The following is a 15,704-nucleotide window of genomic DNA, read 5'->3' on the forward strand; positions in this document are numbered from 1 at the left end:
ACAAGGTGCACTAGGTGCTCTTGCATCCTCCTCCCTCCCATTAAAAGAGTTTGGGAGGCGGTTCACCTGGAGACCGTCGGACCAGAGAGGGAGCAGATGGAGCGCGTTTAATCACGCTCGTTTTCTTTTTTTTTTCCTCCCTCCGTGTCCCATCATGTGAGCATCGCGCTTTGTCTGAGGTGGGGAGATGGATGACCAGGGCGGCTCCTGGTCGTCTCTGCAGGCGCCGGCGGCGGTCAACGCGAGCTGGACGCAGGGCGCAGGGCCGAGGCTGTCTCGGCGGACTCAGCTGGTCCTGGAGACCCTCATGGTGCTGATGTGTCTGGGCGCAGTGACAGGTACACACTCCAACGACGCCAATCTGCCTTCATCTAATATTTAGTCCTGCTGTTTTCAACCGATAAAACTTCTGTGATAAGGAGCGTGTGTCCGCACAGCGAGGCAATAAACACATAAATTCTGGACATTTTATTTCCTTGTTCCTCCACCTCAGTGATATCACACCATTAAAATAGTCATGCATTTTTTTTTATAGCTGCACGAATGGAAAATTCTTAATTTGTCCTCATAAAAACATGCTTTATAAAAGATTTGTAACCAGTGGCTTCGTTGTTTGTTGATGAATCATTCAGTAATGCTGAGCCATAATCCGCTGATAAGAACAAATTTAACCAGTGAGTTATCCCTATGTCCGGAGACAGCTGTAGAGAAAAAGTGAAATGTAACTTTTATTTATTTATTTATTTATTTATTTATTTTTACCTGACTTTATTTGACATTTGGGGGTACATGGTTATCCGAAAGTCAGACCAATTTCTCTCTATTCCTGCCATCAGACTTGATGAGTAATTACGAAGTCAGAATGTCATGACATTTTATTATTGACTTTGTTAACAGCTGTAAATGCCAAACTTACGACGTGTATAACCGTGGACCCTTATTAATTATTAGAAGAAAAACGCTCAAGGTCTTTTTCCTCAATGCTGGCAGTGACACCCTGTTATCAGACTGACTTAAACCACGCTCGTACAGTGTGTATTAAACAAGAACTATCATGCAGGTGAAGTAGGACTGAGAGAGAGAATGGAGAGAGAGGTTTTTCAGTAATGCAATGTAGGCTGAATGTGAGGCAGTTATCATCAGGGACGGACAGGATGTTAACAGGCAGGAAAGACAGCTGTTAAATAATACACATGTATGCTTTGATTATCAGCAGCAGAATTCCAGTCACATCTAGTGATTTCTGGACATGTCTGCATTATGTTTTGGATGATCTGACCCTCTGTTTCTATTAAGTTAACAAAATATTGCCACGTTACACATGGAAAGCACTGTTGTGATCTGTAATGCAACCTGTCGTGTGTGTGTGTGTGTGTGTGTGTGTGTCTGCGTAGGTAATATCCTCGTCATTGTCATCGTGGCTGCCACCAAGACTTTCCACTCGGTGACGTCGGTGCTGATCATGAACCTGGCCATCAGCGACCTCCTGGTGGGTGTCGGCGTGATGCCTTTTGTCGCTCTCTCCGTCATGAACCGTGGATGGGTGGACTTCACCGTAGGTCGCCTCTCCCCACGTGACATCTGAGTAGGCCGCAGAGTCGTCCTCTTATGTGATCACGCTTATTTTCCGTTGAGATTGTGTCTCTCTGCTGTCTCGCAGGACCTCTGCTTGTACGTGGGCTACACCTCCTCCGTGTACTGCACAGCCTCTGTCCTGACATTAGCTGCGATCGCCCTCGACCGCTACCACTCCATCATGGACTGCCTGCGCTACAGCTCCCGCTGCACCCTGTGGAGGACCTGCGCCGTGGTCCTGTGGATCTGGCTGCAGGCTCTGGTCACCAGTTGCCCTCCCCTCCTGGGCTGGAGCTCCGTCAGCTACGTGTCTCCCATGTACAGCTGTGCGGTGAACTGGGCCAGCAGTCCCAGCTACACCGCCTTCATGGCTGCTCTCTCCTACGCCATCCCGGCAGTGGTCATCCTCTTCTGCTACGTGAACATTGTGAAGGTGGCCCGCAGCCACGCCAGGAGGATCCACACCTTGGAGGACTCTGTCCAGCGCAGCAGGAGTTCAGACTCGTCCCTGGCTCAGAGCGATTCCTCTCATCAGAACTGTGGGAGCCCGCAGGGCCCGTCGAGGCTCATCTACCATGTAAGTGGACGGTTTGTGTCCGAGGTCAGCGGAGAGGAGGGGGGTTACATCAGCCCCGCTCTCCCTGACCCGACCACAGAGCAGAATAGTTCTTCATCCAGGCGCTTGCTGTCCTTCCTGGCCCAGAGCGCCTCCCAGCCTCCCCTGCAGAACTCCCAGCAGCACAATCACGGAGTGGTGCGTCTCTTCCTGGTCATCGCAGCCTTTTTCCTCTGCTGGACCCCTTACATAGGCGTGGCGCTGCTTCAGGCCACAGAGACCGCAATCTCAGGCCAGTCCAACCTCGTCCCGTCCTCTGCGGTCACCTTCTCGTACTGGCTGGTGCTGCTGAACTCTGACATCAACCCGCTGCTGTACGCGCTGCTCAGCAAGCGTTTCCAGGGCGCCCTGCAGGGCCTGAGGCAGAAAATAAGAGCGCGCCTGGGGAGCGTGGTGGGCAGGGGGGAGGAGGCGAGGGCCGAGGGGGAGGACGGCAGGACCAGCGACCCCTGCACCCTGACCACCACCCATCCGAGTCCACCCTCCAGCTCTGAGACTTTACCCTGCGATGACAACAGGTATGCACCCTCCATTTTCACCGTGAGCACCGACTTCCAACGCAACTCAGAGGAGCACCTGTGCAAAGTGTGTCGCCGCGAGAGTAACTCGGTGTGGCCAGATGCTGGTGGCGACAGGAGGGTGGACTGCCTGCACGTCCCCTCTCGGGCACCAGAGGGCAGCAGACTACCTTTCTCCGCCCTCACCAAGGAGCGCCAGGCCACGTTCTTCTACGGCCAGATAACAGTGACAGTGGAGCACGACGTTTGTTAGTCTGATTTCTGCGGGGAAAAACTCTCACCCGTGGCCAGTCAGACTTAGACTTCAGCCAACAATAATCTTCATGATCAGTTTGTATCTTAATTGCTTACTTGAGTGATTGGTGAATGACTCATTTGGTCCATAAAATGTCAGAAAATAGTTAAAAAACACACACACACACACACACACACACACACACACACACGCACAAAAAAAAACAACAAACAAAAAAAACATTATGCATTGCTTTGGTTTGTCCAACAGTCGAAAACTCAGAAATACATTGGTGGTAGAGAAGAAGTACTTTACTTCAATTCAAATATGAGGTACCTTACTGGAGGTTTTATTCATTTTATCATTCTTCATTTAATTGTTCTCCTCTGCTACATCTAGAGGAAACTGTAGCACTTTTGACTCAACTACATTTGTCTAACAGCCTTAGTTGCTAGTTTCTTTGCAGATTACAATACTCATACCCTTCCTATCCGGTACAAAAACACCTATCTCCCAAACTTCATCATTAAAGGAGTTGAGGAATTTCTCCTGCTTCTTATGCTAAACAAACTGTTTTCAAATCCTCGTGGATTAGCTGGAAAATGCAGTGTCACCAAGCTGAAATCAGGCGGTTTAGCTCACAAAAAAGTTTAATTTTTAGAGATACGCTGTTCTCAGGAAGGCGATGCTTCAGCCATATGAAAATATACAGCAGTAACACTGACAAGGATCATCATTTTGAATAGTAAGTACTTTGATACATTTAAGTATATTTTGCTGATAAAACTTGCTTTTCCTTAAGTGAGCTTTTGAATGACTTTTACTTGTAGTGCAGTGTGTTGTGGTATTGTCATTTTACTGAAGTAAAGGATCTGAATATGTCTTCCATCACTGTATAAAGCTTTACTTTGGCATCATAGAAGACTAGCAACTATTCAGATTTGCGATGATTGAGAGAAAAACCTTTGCACAGCAGTGGATCGGCCGACAAAATCACTAGAGATAATCTTTGTACCAGAACGTTTTCAAAATTCTTGATTGTAAGTGAGAGGGACAGTGTGCAGGAGTTGTCATGCTTGGCATTTTTGCTAATAGAAATAGCTTAAATTGTTAACGGATTATAAAAATAATCAATGATGAATTTTCTGTTGATTGATTAATTTATCAATCATTTCAGCTTAACAAATAGCATGGCATATACAAATGTGTTGTGTTGTCAGTCTAAAATGTTCAGTTTACTCTCATGTAAGACAAAGAAAAGCTGTAGATTGTCATATCTAAGATGCTGAAACCAGCATTCTTCTTCAAATCTGACTAAGAAGACTCAAAGATGATCCAAACAGCAAATTAATTACATATCGATTGATCACTCGAAATAATGCTGTCTGTTACCATTCCATAAGTAAAGCGAAGCAACAAAGGACAAAACAAACCTGGACAAAAGAACTGTATTGAAAAGAAATCTTTTATATAGTACATGTGATTACACTCAAAGACACCCAACAGTAGATCTAACAAAGCCATTGTTTATTCACGCTCTAAATATGTTTCCGCCTCAGTTGTGATAATCATATGTTGCATCTCAGTGTAAAAATCATCATTCCTTACAAAGGTTTACATTTATGTCTAGCAATAATTCCAGAGGAATACAATATTATTATTTATTGTCATAGAGAATGACAATGGGAAACAGTGCTATTGTACTCTATTGCAAAACAAAGAAAAGGCAGTGAAGTGGACTTTGTCAGCTGTATCTGCTCGTACAGTATGTGCATGCTCGTCCTGCAGAAGTCACTCACTGTCCCCTCGAGGTTAGTAAGCAACAAAATGCAAAAATATTAAAAAAAACAAAAGTCCTGTACGGTGTGTCAAGAGCTTGTTCCGAAAAAATGCAACTCGGTCAGATGAGTACAAGAACGGATAGTATTAAAGAGTCTCTCTGCAGCAGTCTGTGGTGGCGCTGTAAAAAACAGATAGCGAGCGTGTGTGGTCGAGTGATGTTCATACATTCGCAGCAAGGCAGAGTTTCCACCAGTCGCTTCACCAAGGCGTGCGCCTCTTTTTGCTCTCGGGTTCGTCTCGGCTGTTAACTTGCCTCAGAAATGTGATTCATGAAAAACAGACATAGAAAGACTTGTGTTTTTTTTTTTTTCTTTTTTTTTGGACAAATGTGGCAGAGGTGGAAAAAAAAAAAAGTGAGCCATTCTTATGTGTCGACACACCGCTCCCCAAGCCACAGTGAGACAGGTTTTCCATCCACTGTCCGTTATTTTCTCCGGGAAAAAAATGATTAGTTTAGATTAGTGTGCATACGAGTCTAGAACGTTAAATGTGAGAAGAATTCAAAGGGAGGCTCAGCAATAGCTATGGGTAATGTTCAACGATATTAAAGGGGTAGTTCAAAGTTTTTCACAAAGCCTGTCTGTCATATTATAAGCTGTTCGTTCTTTTAGCCTGAAGCGGTCATTGTTAAAAAAAAAAAAGAAAGAATAGGTTACGTCATAGTTTGAACAGCCAATCTGATACATAATGACAACAGCTGTAAATACATGTTTTTCCTGTATTGCTCGGTTAATAACATTTTTTTTTTTCACTTTTTGTTGCCAGGCAACAGAAAATGTGAGGCAAGTGCACAGTAGATACACTGAAAGCACTCACTCACACTGTTTTACTCACATATCTCATGCATTGAAAACACCCCATTTACACCTGGTATTAAAATGTTAGTTTATGCGGACTGAAAACAATCAGATCTTTCCTTTGTGTTTACACCTGCTACTTTAAATCGGTTCTTGTAGTCCTCACTCAAATCAGCACCAGATCCCCTTAAAAAAAAACACAGCTTTTTGTGAGTTTTCGAGTCAGGGGAAACTTCTTAACCTTTGTGGATCGCTCTGAACAACAAGCTCTTCATTACGTATCCCCTCTTGTAAATTCGGCGGATGTAATACTCCTAACCGTGTCAGCACAGGCCTGTAGGCTACTCTGTCATTTGATAAATGATATGCCTCAGAACCGGCAGATCAGCTGCACAGATGAGTACATCACACACTATTAAACGCGAGGGCATGTCATTCATTTCACACTAGTATTGCTTTCATTTTTACACACAGTTCCATTGAATAATGCATCTTCCATGCCACAGAATAGATGTCTAATCAGTAGTTCCTGCTTAGCCACACTCTGAATTTGAGAAAAACAAAACCTATTTTTTGAACATAATGCGAGCCACTTGGATAACATATCTGGAAATCTGGAGATCATTTTAATACCACTTGTAAATGGGGTCAGAGATACTGGTTTTAGATCTGCCGTGACTAAACTTTGGGCCTGAGCAATGGGTTTCAGCATCGAAAGAGTGGGAGCTCAGCCCCGAGGAAAGCACATAACCACAGGGGGGCCAGGATGAACACAGTGAGGCGTTGTGAAAGCTTCTCCAGCTCAGATTGATCCTCAGATGTCCAGACAGGTCCCCTCACACCAGATGAGCCTACTGGGTCCACAGCTCGAGGACATCCAAGGTGTGAAACACAGCTATGTACAGTGCATGAAAGGCAGGTATTTGTCATTAAGTCTACACCTGAGGGACGCCGCTGCGGGCCTCCCTTTTTTGTTTTCAGGCATTCAGCATTTTAGGCATTCTTCTTTGGATCTTAAAGGTGTGTAAATGTGTACATGTTAGAGACAAAGTCCACAGCGTGTTTTGACCTGCCTCGAAAAGTGTTTGTCTTGTTTCTCAGAGCTGAAAAATATCAGGCAAGTTGGCAAGTCGCTCCCAGGCGCAAGGATGTCGTGAAATGGAATGATTAAGAGGTACAGCAAAAAACAAAACATAACGCAATCAGTTATACCTGATCATTTTTTGGGGGGTAAGAAGGATTACAATTGATATGAGTCCATGCACCACGCCAAATGGATGGTGCACAGTCTTCGCCTCCTATATCCCCCCCAGGTCGAAATGTTACTGATCCGAGGGCAGGTCACATGTCCTGACATAAACACTAACAGGTGTTAGTATGTCTCCCTCCCTGTGTCTATCTGTCTGTGTGTGTGTGTTTGCATGGTCATATTTCATGGAGTCAATGTGCAAATGTTGACATGGAGGTCCTGGCTCTCCCTCTCCAGTTGAGCCCCGTGGTGGCGCCCGCCTCGGCGCCGCTCTCCGCTGGCTCGTCACGTTTGCGCAGCCTCGTGCTGAGCTGGATAATGCACTGGTCCCAGTCCTCAGGTAACAGCAGCATGAGGAACCCCAGGCAGATGATGAACACAGCGATGAGGCGCACTGTGTTGAAGTGGATTTCGCACGTGTAGAGGTCCACCACTGGAAAAATTATGAAAATACATCAGTGGGAGTTGAGAAACACAGTTTTTTGGGTTATTTTTTAAACGGGATTAACGAAAACAATCAGCATTCAAAGTGGCAGGTAAATCACAGCGAGTCATCACAAGTTATACAATGAGATGGAAGCCAATTTTGAAATTTGAATTCCGCACTCCATCAAATATAGATGGCAACTTCGGGGGAGATGTCATTGTCATCAAATATTAATTGACCAAATCAAAAAAAAAAAAAAAGTTAGTTCTGGGAGGAAAGCCAAGAAAACTTACTGGCATTGACAGGAACACTTAGGACGATTCCGAGGGAGATTAATGTAGGGTATGTTATTGCGATGCCAAAGTTCACCAGCACGTTGAAAGCTGTTGGAAGAAGCAAAATGAGAGCAGCTGCAGACGACACAATGAGGCTGCCGAACCTCAAAAACTTGCAAAAATGATATTCATGGTTACATAATTAAAGTTAAAGGGTAGCTCCACCAATTTTATGATTGGAAGTGCGTTTGCAGGTCGAGAAGTACTACCGCATATGTAGTCTTTCAGAGGAAATCTAATTGAATGCTTCCAGTGATGTAACTTGGTGGCTAAGTTGCATTATGGGTAAAGTAGGCGCTTGGTATTGAAAAGGAAGAAGAACTCATGGAATAAAAAACGCGATATCGCGGGTTTTGCGGTCTTTCGTGTGGACAGACCAAACTTAACCAAACTCCATTCTAAAAGCGGGTTCGTTACACCATCACAAACATTCTTTTCTAATCTTATTTGCTCTACAGGTACAATCGGCACACACTTAATCTACTAAGCAACATCATAAATTAACTGGTTATCAGGGGTGTGTCCAGACTTCTTAGACTGGGTTGGTCAAAGCGGGCCACTGACGTATGCAGGGGTGACATGAAGGATTTACTCCCACACACACACACACACAGATTGGAATAGCATTAATGTGCAATTTTTTTCATGTAGTTTAGCTTCAGTGTCTTACAGTTTATTACATTCCTGTTTTATATTGCATTTGATCCGCTGACACTTTCATCCAAAGCGCCCTCCATTTTAGTCCCGCCAATCACAACACACCAGAGACAGATTTAACAAACAAAAAATAAAGCTTGCATAGTTGAATAGCAATTTTTTAGGTCATCAAAAACAAACTGTGTCTCCCAAAAGTAGGCAACACACAAAATAAAACTAAGCACATTTAAACATTTCTCATCAAACCGTTGGTTTGAGTTAAGTTCTTACCTCCCACTGGGCACATAGCCAATCAAACTTTCCAAAAATGGATGGCTCTTCGGGTGGCCAATTATTTTGTCAGGCCCCCCTACGGGAGCCGCCCCTTCCTGTGATGAAATTTGCCACAGTCTGACACATGGGCCTATTAGCTGGTTAATATTATCATTTGGCCTGAAACCATAGAGCTCTTCTTTTACTGTATTTTGTTCTTTGGGGAGATACAGAAAATCGTTAACTGTGGTATTTCTTTCTATAGCTTGATGTAAAATGCAAAACAACAGCTTTTAGGCAAGGTGCTACTAGCCTTTTCAACCTTCCGCTATTTTACAGGAAAGTGATGTATGCCTGCTCTCATCTACACTACTTTTTCCCCCCTGCATATGCAGCAGTACTCACAGTACCTGTAAATGCACTTTAATGTGTAAAATGTGGTGGAGATACCCTTTAATGCACAGCATTGTTTCACATGTCATCTTTCCATACCGAACAGCAGGCCTGCAACCCCACAGAGGTAGGCCCAGGGGATGTCTGCAGGCGAGCCAATGTACTCCACGCGTGTAAAATACAAGATGACCGGCACGAAACTGATGAAAACAAAGTTGGCGCTGCCGACGATGCTCAGAAAGAGTGCCGCCTCTCCGAATTTGGCACTGCCGAGGACCATCTTAAAGAGCACCTGAGGACAAACAGCGAGAGAAGGGTTGTCAGCGCACAAACTCTTCCCCCTAGAGGAGCAGAGGGGTGCTGCAAGAGGGTGCACCTGCCAAGCACCTGTCATGTGTCTGGCACAGGGCCGCTCCTGTCTGTTTATCACATTAGGTATTGCAGACAGCAGGGCGGAGGAGGCCAGAGCCCCCGTCAAAATATAGCTCTCTGCCCCGTAACCTCCTTGATCAGGACATCACAGCCTGGGGGCCAGCTACCAAAACCTCACATATCACAGGCTGCTGTCAGCCGAGTCTCACATTTCATACTCTGCTTCTCTGCTTCAGCCACCTGGTTACATAAGGAGGCGGGAACTAGTCCAGGATTTATTATGTAAGCCCAGTCTATTCATGCATATGTTTTAGCTATTTTTACATTTTTTTTTTTTTTGTTCGAGGCTCCAAATTAAGGCGTCCCACTGAGGCAGGCGAGGTGAATGGATACCTTGTAGAGCGCTGACATCGAAGCGGAGGCCACCACGAACGTAATGCCGATGACCGAGTGGCTGTGGAACCCATCGGCGTAGGTCATCATCACAATGCCTGCTATGGCCAAGATAGCAGCAACGATCTGTGGAGGAGAGGGATGGAGGAGACGTCAGAGTGTGACGGATGGACAACACGCTGCTCGCAGCGTGGAGGTAACGCCGTGCAGGGACACCAGCAGGCGCACGCTGCCTCCACTTGGTTATTCACCGCAGAAATCACAAGCCTCGCAGGACAGGGCTTGTAATGGCATAATTAACACGTTAGTTTTGTTTTATTGTGAACAGACGGCTCATTTGGCCGCCGTGTTTCCCCCCTCACATGCACAAATGTCCTTGGATTCACAGCAAGTGCTCCCAACACGGGACAGGCGGCTTCGACGGTGTTGGCTTCATTGTCTGACATTGATTTTCTTTACACTACTCTTCATGTTTACAAACCAATCCCACCACCACCACCACCACCCTCCCACCGATCCCCACCTCTGACACTCACTCCCACTGCATGCCTCTGCGATTATCGCAGCATCAAAAAACACACACCATCTGTTTCATCCCGCTCACAACTTCAAGGAACTCTGTCATCCGTGCATCATGACATTTGCCTTTGCTACATCTTGAAGTGCATGTGCCCATAACAGTGCCCGTGAGTGCTCCGAGCCGAAGAACAGCGATGGGGGACAGGGTGCAGTCCAGCTGAGTGGATTAGCTCTGCATTAAGGAGGTGTCAGGAAGATAAATGAGCCGTGTGTTTTTGCTGGGCCAAAGCCCTTGGGCACCTTTGGCAAAACGACTCTTTCTGCACTGCAGGCCAACTGTCAGTCACACACACACACACACACACACACACACACACACACACACACACACACACACACCTTGCATTTCTGGTGACGGACCGTTCGCCTTGCAAGGTCGGCGACCCTGCGTGTGTCGGTGCTTCAGCTTCTCGAGACGTTTCAGCACAATGCAGCGAGGGGTCAGAGGCACCTGCGCATGGAGCAGCTCATGCGATTTACTGTGTTATTACCGCAATGTGTGGGCGTGGATTAAAACTGTGCCCGACTCCCCATCACGGCTCAAAAAAAACCCAAACTCTCGTCACACATAAACCGAAAAAAAAAGGGCTCTTCAGATTTAATAAGCTGCTGATTTGCGCTGCCCGTTAACACCAATAAAACCTGAGCCGTCCTTTTTCATGTACATCTCTGTACAACAAGGATGATTTAGCATCCTCCATCTTTTCTCCCCCCCCTTCACATTCATGACAAACTCGTCCAAGATCCCCTGCATTGCTGCAGACATCCAAACACTGCAATCCCCACCACCAGGCGAGAGAGAGAGAGAGAGAGAGAGAGAGAGAGAGAGAGGAAAGAGAGAAGGGCTGTGGGTGTAGTAGAGAGAGAGAGAGAGAGAGAGAGAGAGAGAGAGAGAGAGAGAGAAGCAGGATTATTACAGTATTTGTCTCTTACTGAGGCCTTTCATCGCACATAATGGGGGTGGGGAGCGGGGGTATTCGCAAGGGAGCGATGGGCTGCACGGGAGCATGTGAGAGGAAGAAAAAAGAGGGGGAAATCCATCGTGCAGAGTGCAGGACAGGCTGCAGATATGAGAGCATCTGAGGAGGTGCAGCGGGGGGTGGGGGGAATACCTCAATTCACAAAGCTAAAGCCCAGCTGCTCCTCTACTCGTCTCCCTCTCATGCGGGGTAAACCGGCAGCAAAAGACACACACCAGGAGGCACATATGAACGACACTTTACTGCTTCCACACAGGTGACACGCGCGCTACTCGACTGTGCCGTGCGTGTGCGGATCACACATTAGGTGGGAGCCGTTTGGGGGAGGGGGGCGGGTGTCAGACACCGGCTTATTTTGTCATCGTGAGCGAACTCCTGCACAACAGAGGAGAGACACACAGTCCCCGACTCTGAGAGGAAACAGCAGACTTTTTTTCTCTCCATCAAAGCAAAGAGAGAGACAATAAAAAGCCCGAGGGCAAGTGAAGGTCATCTTGTTATCTCTCTGTTTGGGAGCCCTTTGCAGCGGCAGTGTATCTCAGACACACTAAAGAATGACACTTTGGTGAGTCAATATTAGTAGATGATACCGACTTGTCACGGATGATGTAAATAATGAAAATAGCAAAGCAAACATTTGGTCTTTGCCGATGGCTCCAAACCGTCGTGACCCCTCCAAGGGCTTGCAAGATAAACTGAGATGATGAGATGTTTTACAGGACAGAAAAGAGGAGAGAACATCCTGCTGCTGCACAAAATCAGGTACATTTCTTGACTTGAGCACGTGAAAATGAATACTTTTGCCTCTGAACATGGTCAAATTTAATCAGTCTGTAAAGGAAAAAAATCCCTCATGAATCAGATAATCAACATGTTACAAGATCTTCAGTCTATAATAATAAGTCTATAATATAGATATTAAAATCGGCCTCAGAAGTCCAGTAATGGTCAAGCTCCCATAACTGAATGTAGTCAATCAGAGACTGTTGTATTTGAGATAAAGGGGGTGATCAAACATTCAATTAAAAGATAAAATCATCTCATTTTATAGTTTCCAAAAAACCAAAAGCTGCACTGAAGATACGTTACCTTACACATGCAGACGTAATGACACAGGGACGATTGGTGCAAAATGTCAGTCAAGTCAATCAGTCAAAGTCTCAAGAGAGTCCCGAGTCATTTTTTCTTGGACAAGTCAAGTCCCAAATCAAATCATGTTAACCCTAAATGTTTTTCAATCGAGAAACTATATTCAGCAAGATCTGTGGCACTCTTTTGTTTTATGCAGGTCCAAATGATTTCTAGATGTAACAGAACTACACTAATATCGTGCAGAACTGTTCTTATTGAAACTGTGGAAGTTAGCTGTTCATTATCAAAATTACTCTCTTTTAATTGTTGCTTACTTTGTTATTTTGGTGTTAATTAAGCTGAACGTTTCCACAGGTGTGTAGCCTGAAGGATAAATCATTGTGTCACTAGCCACCTTACTGTCTGTGGCCTGTGGTCGACCTCTCAGGAAGTTAAAAACTGTACATAACAAGGCGCCCAGCCATTCTTGTGAGGACTTTACACTGACTTCCATTGACTTGACATTGACTTGACCCTAACCCTAACCAATATGTGCCTGACCCCAACCTTAACCTAACCTAAACTCTTACCTTCCCTCTAAACTTAACCAGGACCTCAGAAATCATGTTGCTGCATTAGGACCGGTCTTTGATCCCCATAGGGAGTATCAGTCCTGACATGGTCGTGTGCCAGACAAGGTCCAAAAAAGGTTAGAAAAATGTATGCATGCACACACACACACACACAAACACACACACAAACACACAGGCAGATGGACTCACCCTGACCCCCATGAAGCGGTCTCTGAGTACAATCCAAGACAGCAGGAAGACGAAGGCCTTGTTACAACAGAAGAGCGCTGACACGTCTGTTGTGTTGATCTTCCTGAGGGCCTGCAGGTACAGGTAGTTGGTGAGGATCCACAGCAGGCCAAACGGAGCCACCTTGGTGAAAAACACCTTGGGCGTCAGCCCATCGTCCCCAAAAAACCTACAGCACTCCCTGTACAGAGACACAATGCAGAGCAGAGTGTTATCATATTGAAAATGTGGTGTGACTCATTTCAGATTTGATAACAAATGATACGGTCTGGTAATTCAATCAATACTCATAAACATGAGCAGCTGCATCTGAACAAATAAGACCAGAGAGATCACGGAGCAATACTTGTGAAAAGAAAATCCTATATTAACACTTACATCTCAGTAAACTTTGCATCGCACTACCTGTGGGGCCAACTCTACTCTACTGGAGAAAATAACTAATTACTTACCCAGTGAGACCACCAAGATGCATTAAGTTAAATGAGCTAGTTTTACAGTTAATGAAACTCAAAGTATTTACCTCCTCCTCAGGTGTTTTATTGACTTGTCTGCCTATTTGTGGTTATGCTCTAGAGCACAAGCATATATGTCTAAGCAGATGTGTAGAAATAATGGAACTGAAGCAACATATCAAACCATCTCCAAAAGATCTGCGATTTTATAGTTTTACAGTGACTAAAGAAAAAAGTTTGTTTCGTCTTCTTCCCTTGACTCTCAGAGTTCAGTCTCTGGGTGAGTTCCATATGCGTGCAATGCTGGAGGCTCCAACATGTCAATATTTTATAAATATGCGAGGGTAGCAAAGACTCATTATATAAGGAATTGTAGCCAGCTCAGTTATACTTTGTAGAGAAAAAACAGAAACTGTTTGACATTTTACTTAATTTATTCAATTAGTATAAAGGTTAGTCATGGGTGTGTTTCATCTTCCCAAATTCTGGTTTAAAGGTGACCTTTTATGCCCCCCCTGTTTTTTTTCCTTTCCTTTAGTTCCTGGGCATGTAAAAGATCTCCACACCAACAGAAGCTCCTCTCTCCAACAGAAAACACTGCACCTGAAACGCCTCATCAGGAGTCCCACCTTTCGTGACATCACACTTTGTCACAATGTCAAACATTTGCATAATCTATATCTAGCAGCTAGTTTAGCATGTAAGAATTGATTTTGCTCTGTTGTTGTTAGCATTGCTGGGTCAGGCATGCGTGAGCTGACCAATCAGAGGAGACTGGGGGACTCAGGGGGCCTTAAAGAGAAAGGAGCTAAATCAGAGGGGGAATGCAGCACTGGACGATAAGAGGAAGCTGATGTGTTTTGGAGCACTGAAGCAGGTAAACCCACAATAAAATGATGAACCTGAAAAATAAGCATCATATGTCTCCTGTATGTCCGCGCTTTATCTCCGTCTTGAAGAGGTTTAACCCCACACATATTACAAATAGCTGAAACTGCTCTTAAATAAATGCAGACGGTCTAACACTACTGGCCTGACAGTCGATTTGTCACACTCGATGTAATGTGAGAGAGAAACTGAAACCGTAACATTATGCATCAGTATCAAAATAAGTGATTGTGATCCTGTCCATTCTTCTATTTGAAGTGTTCTTCCCCGAGTGAAAAAACAGCAACTCTGCATTTTTTGAGGCACTCTGACTGCTGCCGTTCATGTTGTTCTTTGAGTTACACAGTTTATCCCAAAAGCATCTGGCCCTCGCGAAAGTGATGAAGCAGCAATAAATGAGGAGTGACAGGTAGCACATTGGTCCTGCTGGATACTGAGGAGCGGCGGGGGGGAGCTAAGTCTGCACTAAAATAAACACACTGCTCACACTGCCTTTATAAAAACGACACCGACGCACTGACAATCACACGAAAAAGTCGATCATCACTTCATTACAGATTCCTGATATGCCACCCTCAAATCCAACTCAGTGACAGCTTGTGGTTTGTCTCTGCTTTGTTGTTGAACTTGAGGGATGTGCGATTTTGGAACGATCCCAACGTCCACAGTCACACACTCAGACTTTGATGAGCGCTTCCCGGTGAGTCAGCGAGGGGTTAGGACTGACCCAGTGGTAAAACGTGAAGAGCATGCAGGCTCTCTCGCGGACATTTTGAGCCCTTTATGGGCACTTTTTTGTGAGTTTGCATCCCTGCAGACTTTGCCTGGGGGAATCACCCACAGTTCTTAGTGTTGTGAAGTTATATACAGGGTTATCAGAGGAAAAACAATGATATCTAGATGATGGCTCTCTTGAACACCCACATTTCATTCACAAACAGATTTTTGTATTTCTACCTAAGATCTGGCCTTTTCTCTAAAAACTGATTCTCTACCTCAGTCCCTCATTTTATCAAAAAATGCCCCTAGTCCACAACATTAAGTGAAATTTTGCAAAGTGTTGTCCCTTTTCTATTTATACCATTCCCACCCCCTTGTAGCCTCTCTCGTTCGAACACTTGCCAGGTGACGTCAGCTAAGTCTGAGAGGTTTTTAGCGAGAACATTCTTTGGGTTGGGCCCCGCACTGAGGTTTTGAAAGACTTCCAGCTGCAGAGGCAGGTGTTATGGAAGCAGATCTTAAAAGAACC

At 45.1% G+C, this 15,704-nt stretch overlaps 2 protein-coding genes across 6 annotated transcripts in view; one reads left to right on the plus strand and one right to left on the minus strand.

Moving 5' to 3' along the window:
- Positions 1–87: 87 nt before the first annotated feature.
- Positions 88–5,414, plus strand: LOC119033380 (5-hydroxytryptamine receptor 1A-alpha). Its single transcript, XM_037123387.1, has 3 exons — positions 88–338; positions 1,395–1,555; positions 1,661–5,414. Exons 1-3 carry the CDS (start codon positions 188–190, stop codon positions 2,960–2,962), a joined length of 1,614 nt encoding a protein of 537 aa, XP_036979282.1. The 5' UTR covers positions 88–187; the 3' UTR covers positions 2,963–5,414.
- slc35f3b (solute carrier family 35 member F3b) overlaps positions 4,392–15,704 on the minus strand; it is a 59,172-nt gene continuing 47,859 nt past the window's right edge. For 4 of the 5 annotated variants that reach the window (XM_037123382.1, XM_037123385.1, XM_037123383.1 and 1 more), the window contains 5 exons: positions 13,074–13,293; positions 9,662–9,787; positions 8,996–9,188; positions 7,553–7,642; positions 4,392–7,265 (listed from right to left, as the gene is read on the minus strand). In XM_037123382.1, coding sequence (XP_036979277.1) covers positions 7,024–7,265; positions 7,553–7,642; positions 8,996–9,188; positions 9,662–9,787; positions 13,074–13,293 — 871 coding nt within the window. In that variant the 3' untranslated portion in view covers positions 4,392–7,023. The remainder of the gene's footprint in view (positions 7,266–7,552; positions 7,643–8,995; positions 9,189–9,661; positions 9,788–13,073; positions 13,294–15,704) is intronic. The other variant, XM_037123384.1, reaches the window with a different exon arrangement.

The sequence above is a fragment of the Acanthopagrus latus genome, chromosome 15, assembly GCF_904848185.1.
Source record: "Acanthopagrus latus isolate v.2019 chromosome 15, fAcaLat1.1, whole genome shotgun sequence".
Classification (NCBI taxonomy): Eukaryota; Metazoa; Chordata; class Actinopteri; order Spariformes; family Sparidae; genus Acanthopagrus; species Acanthopagrus latus.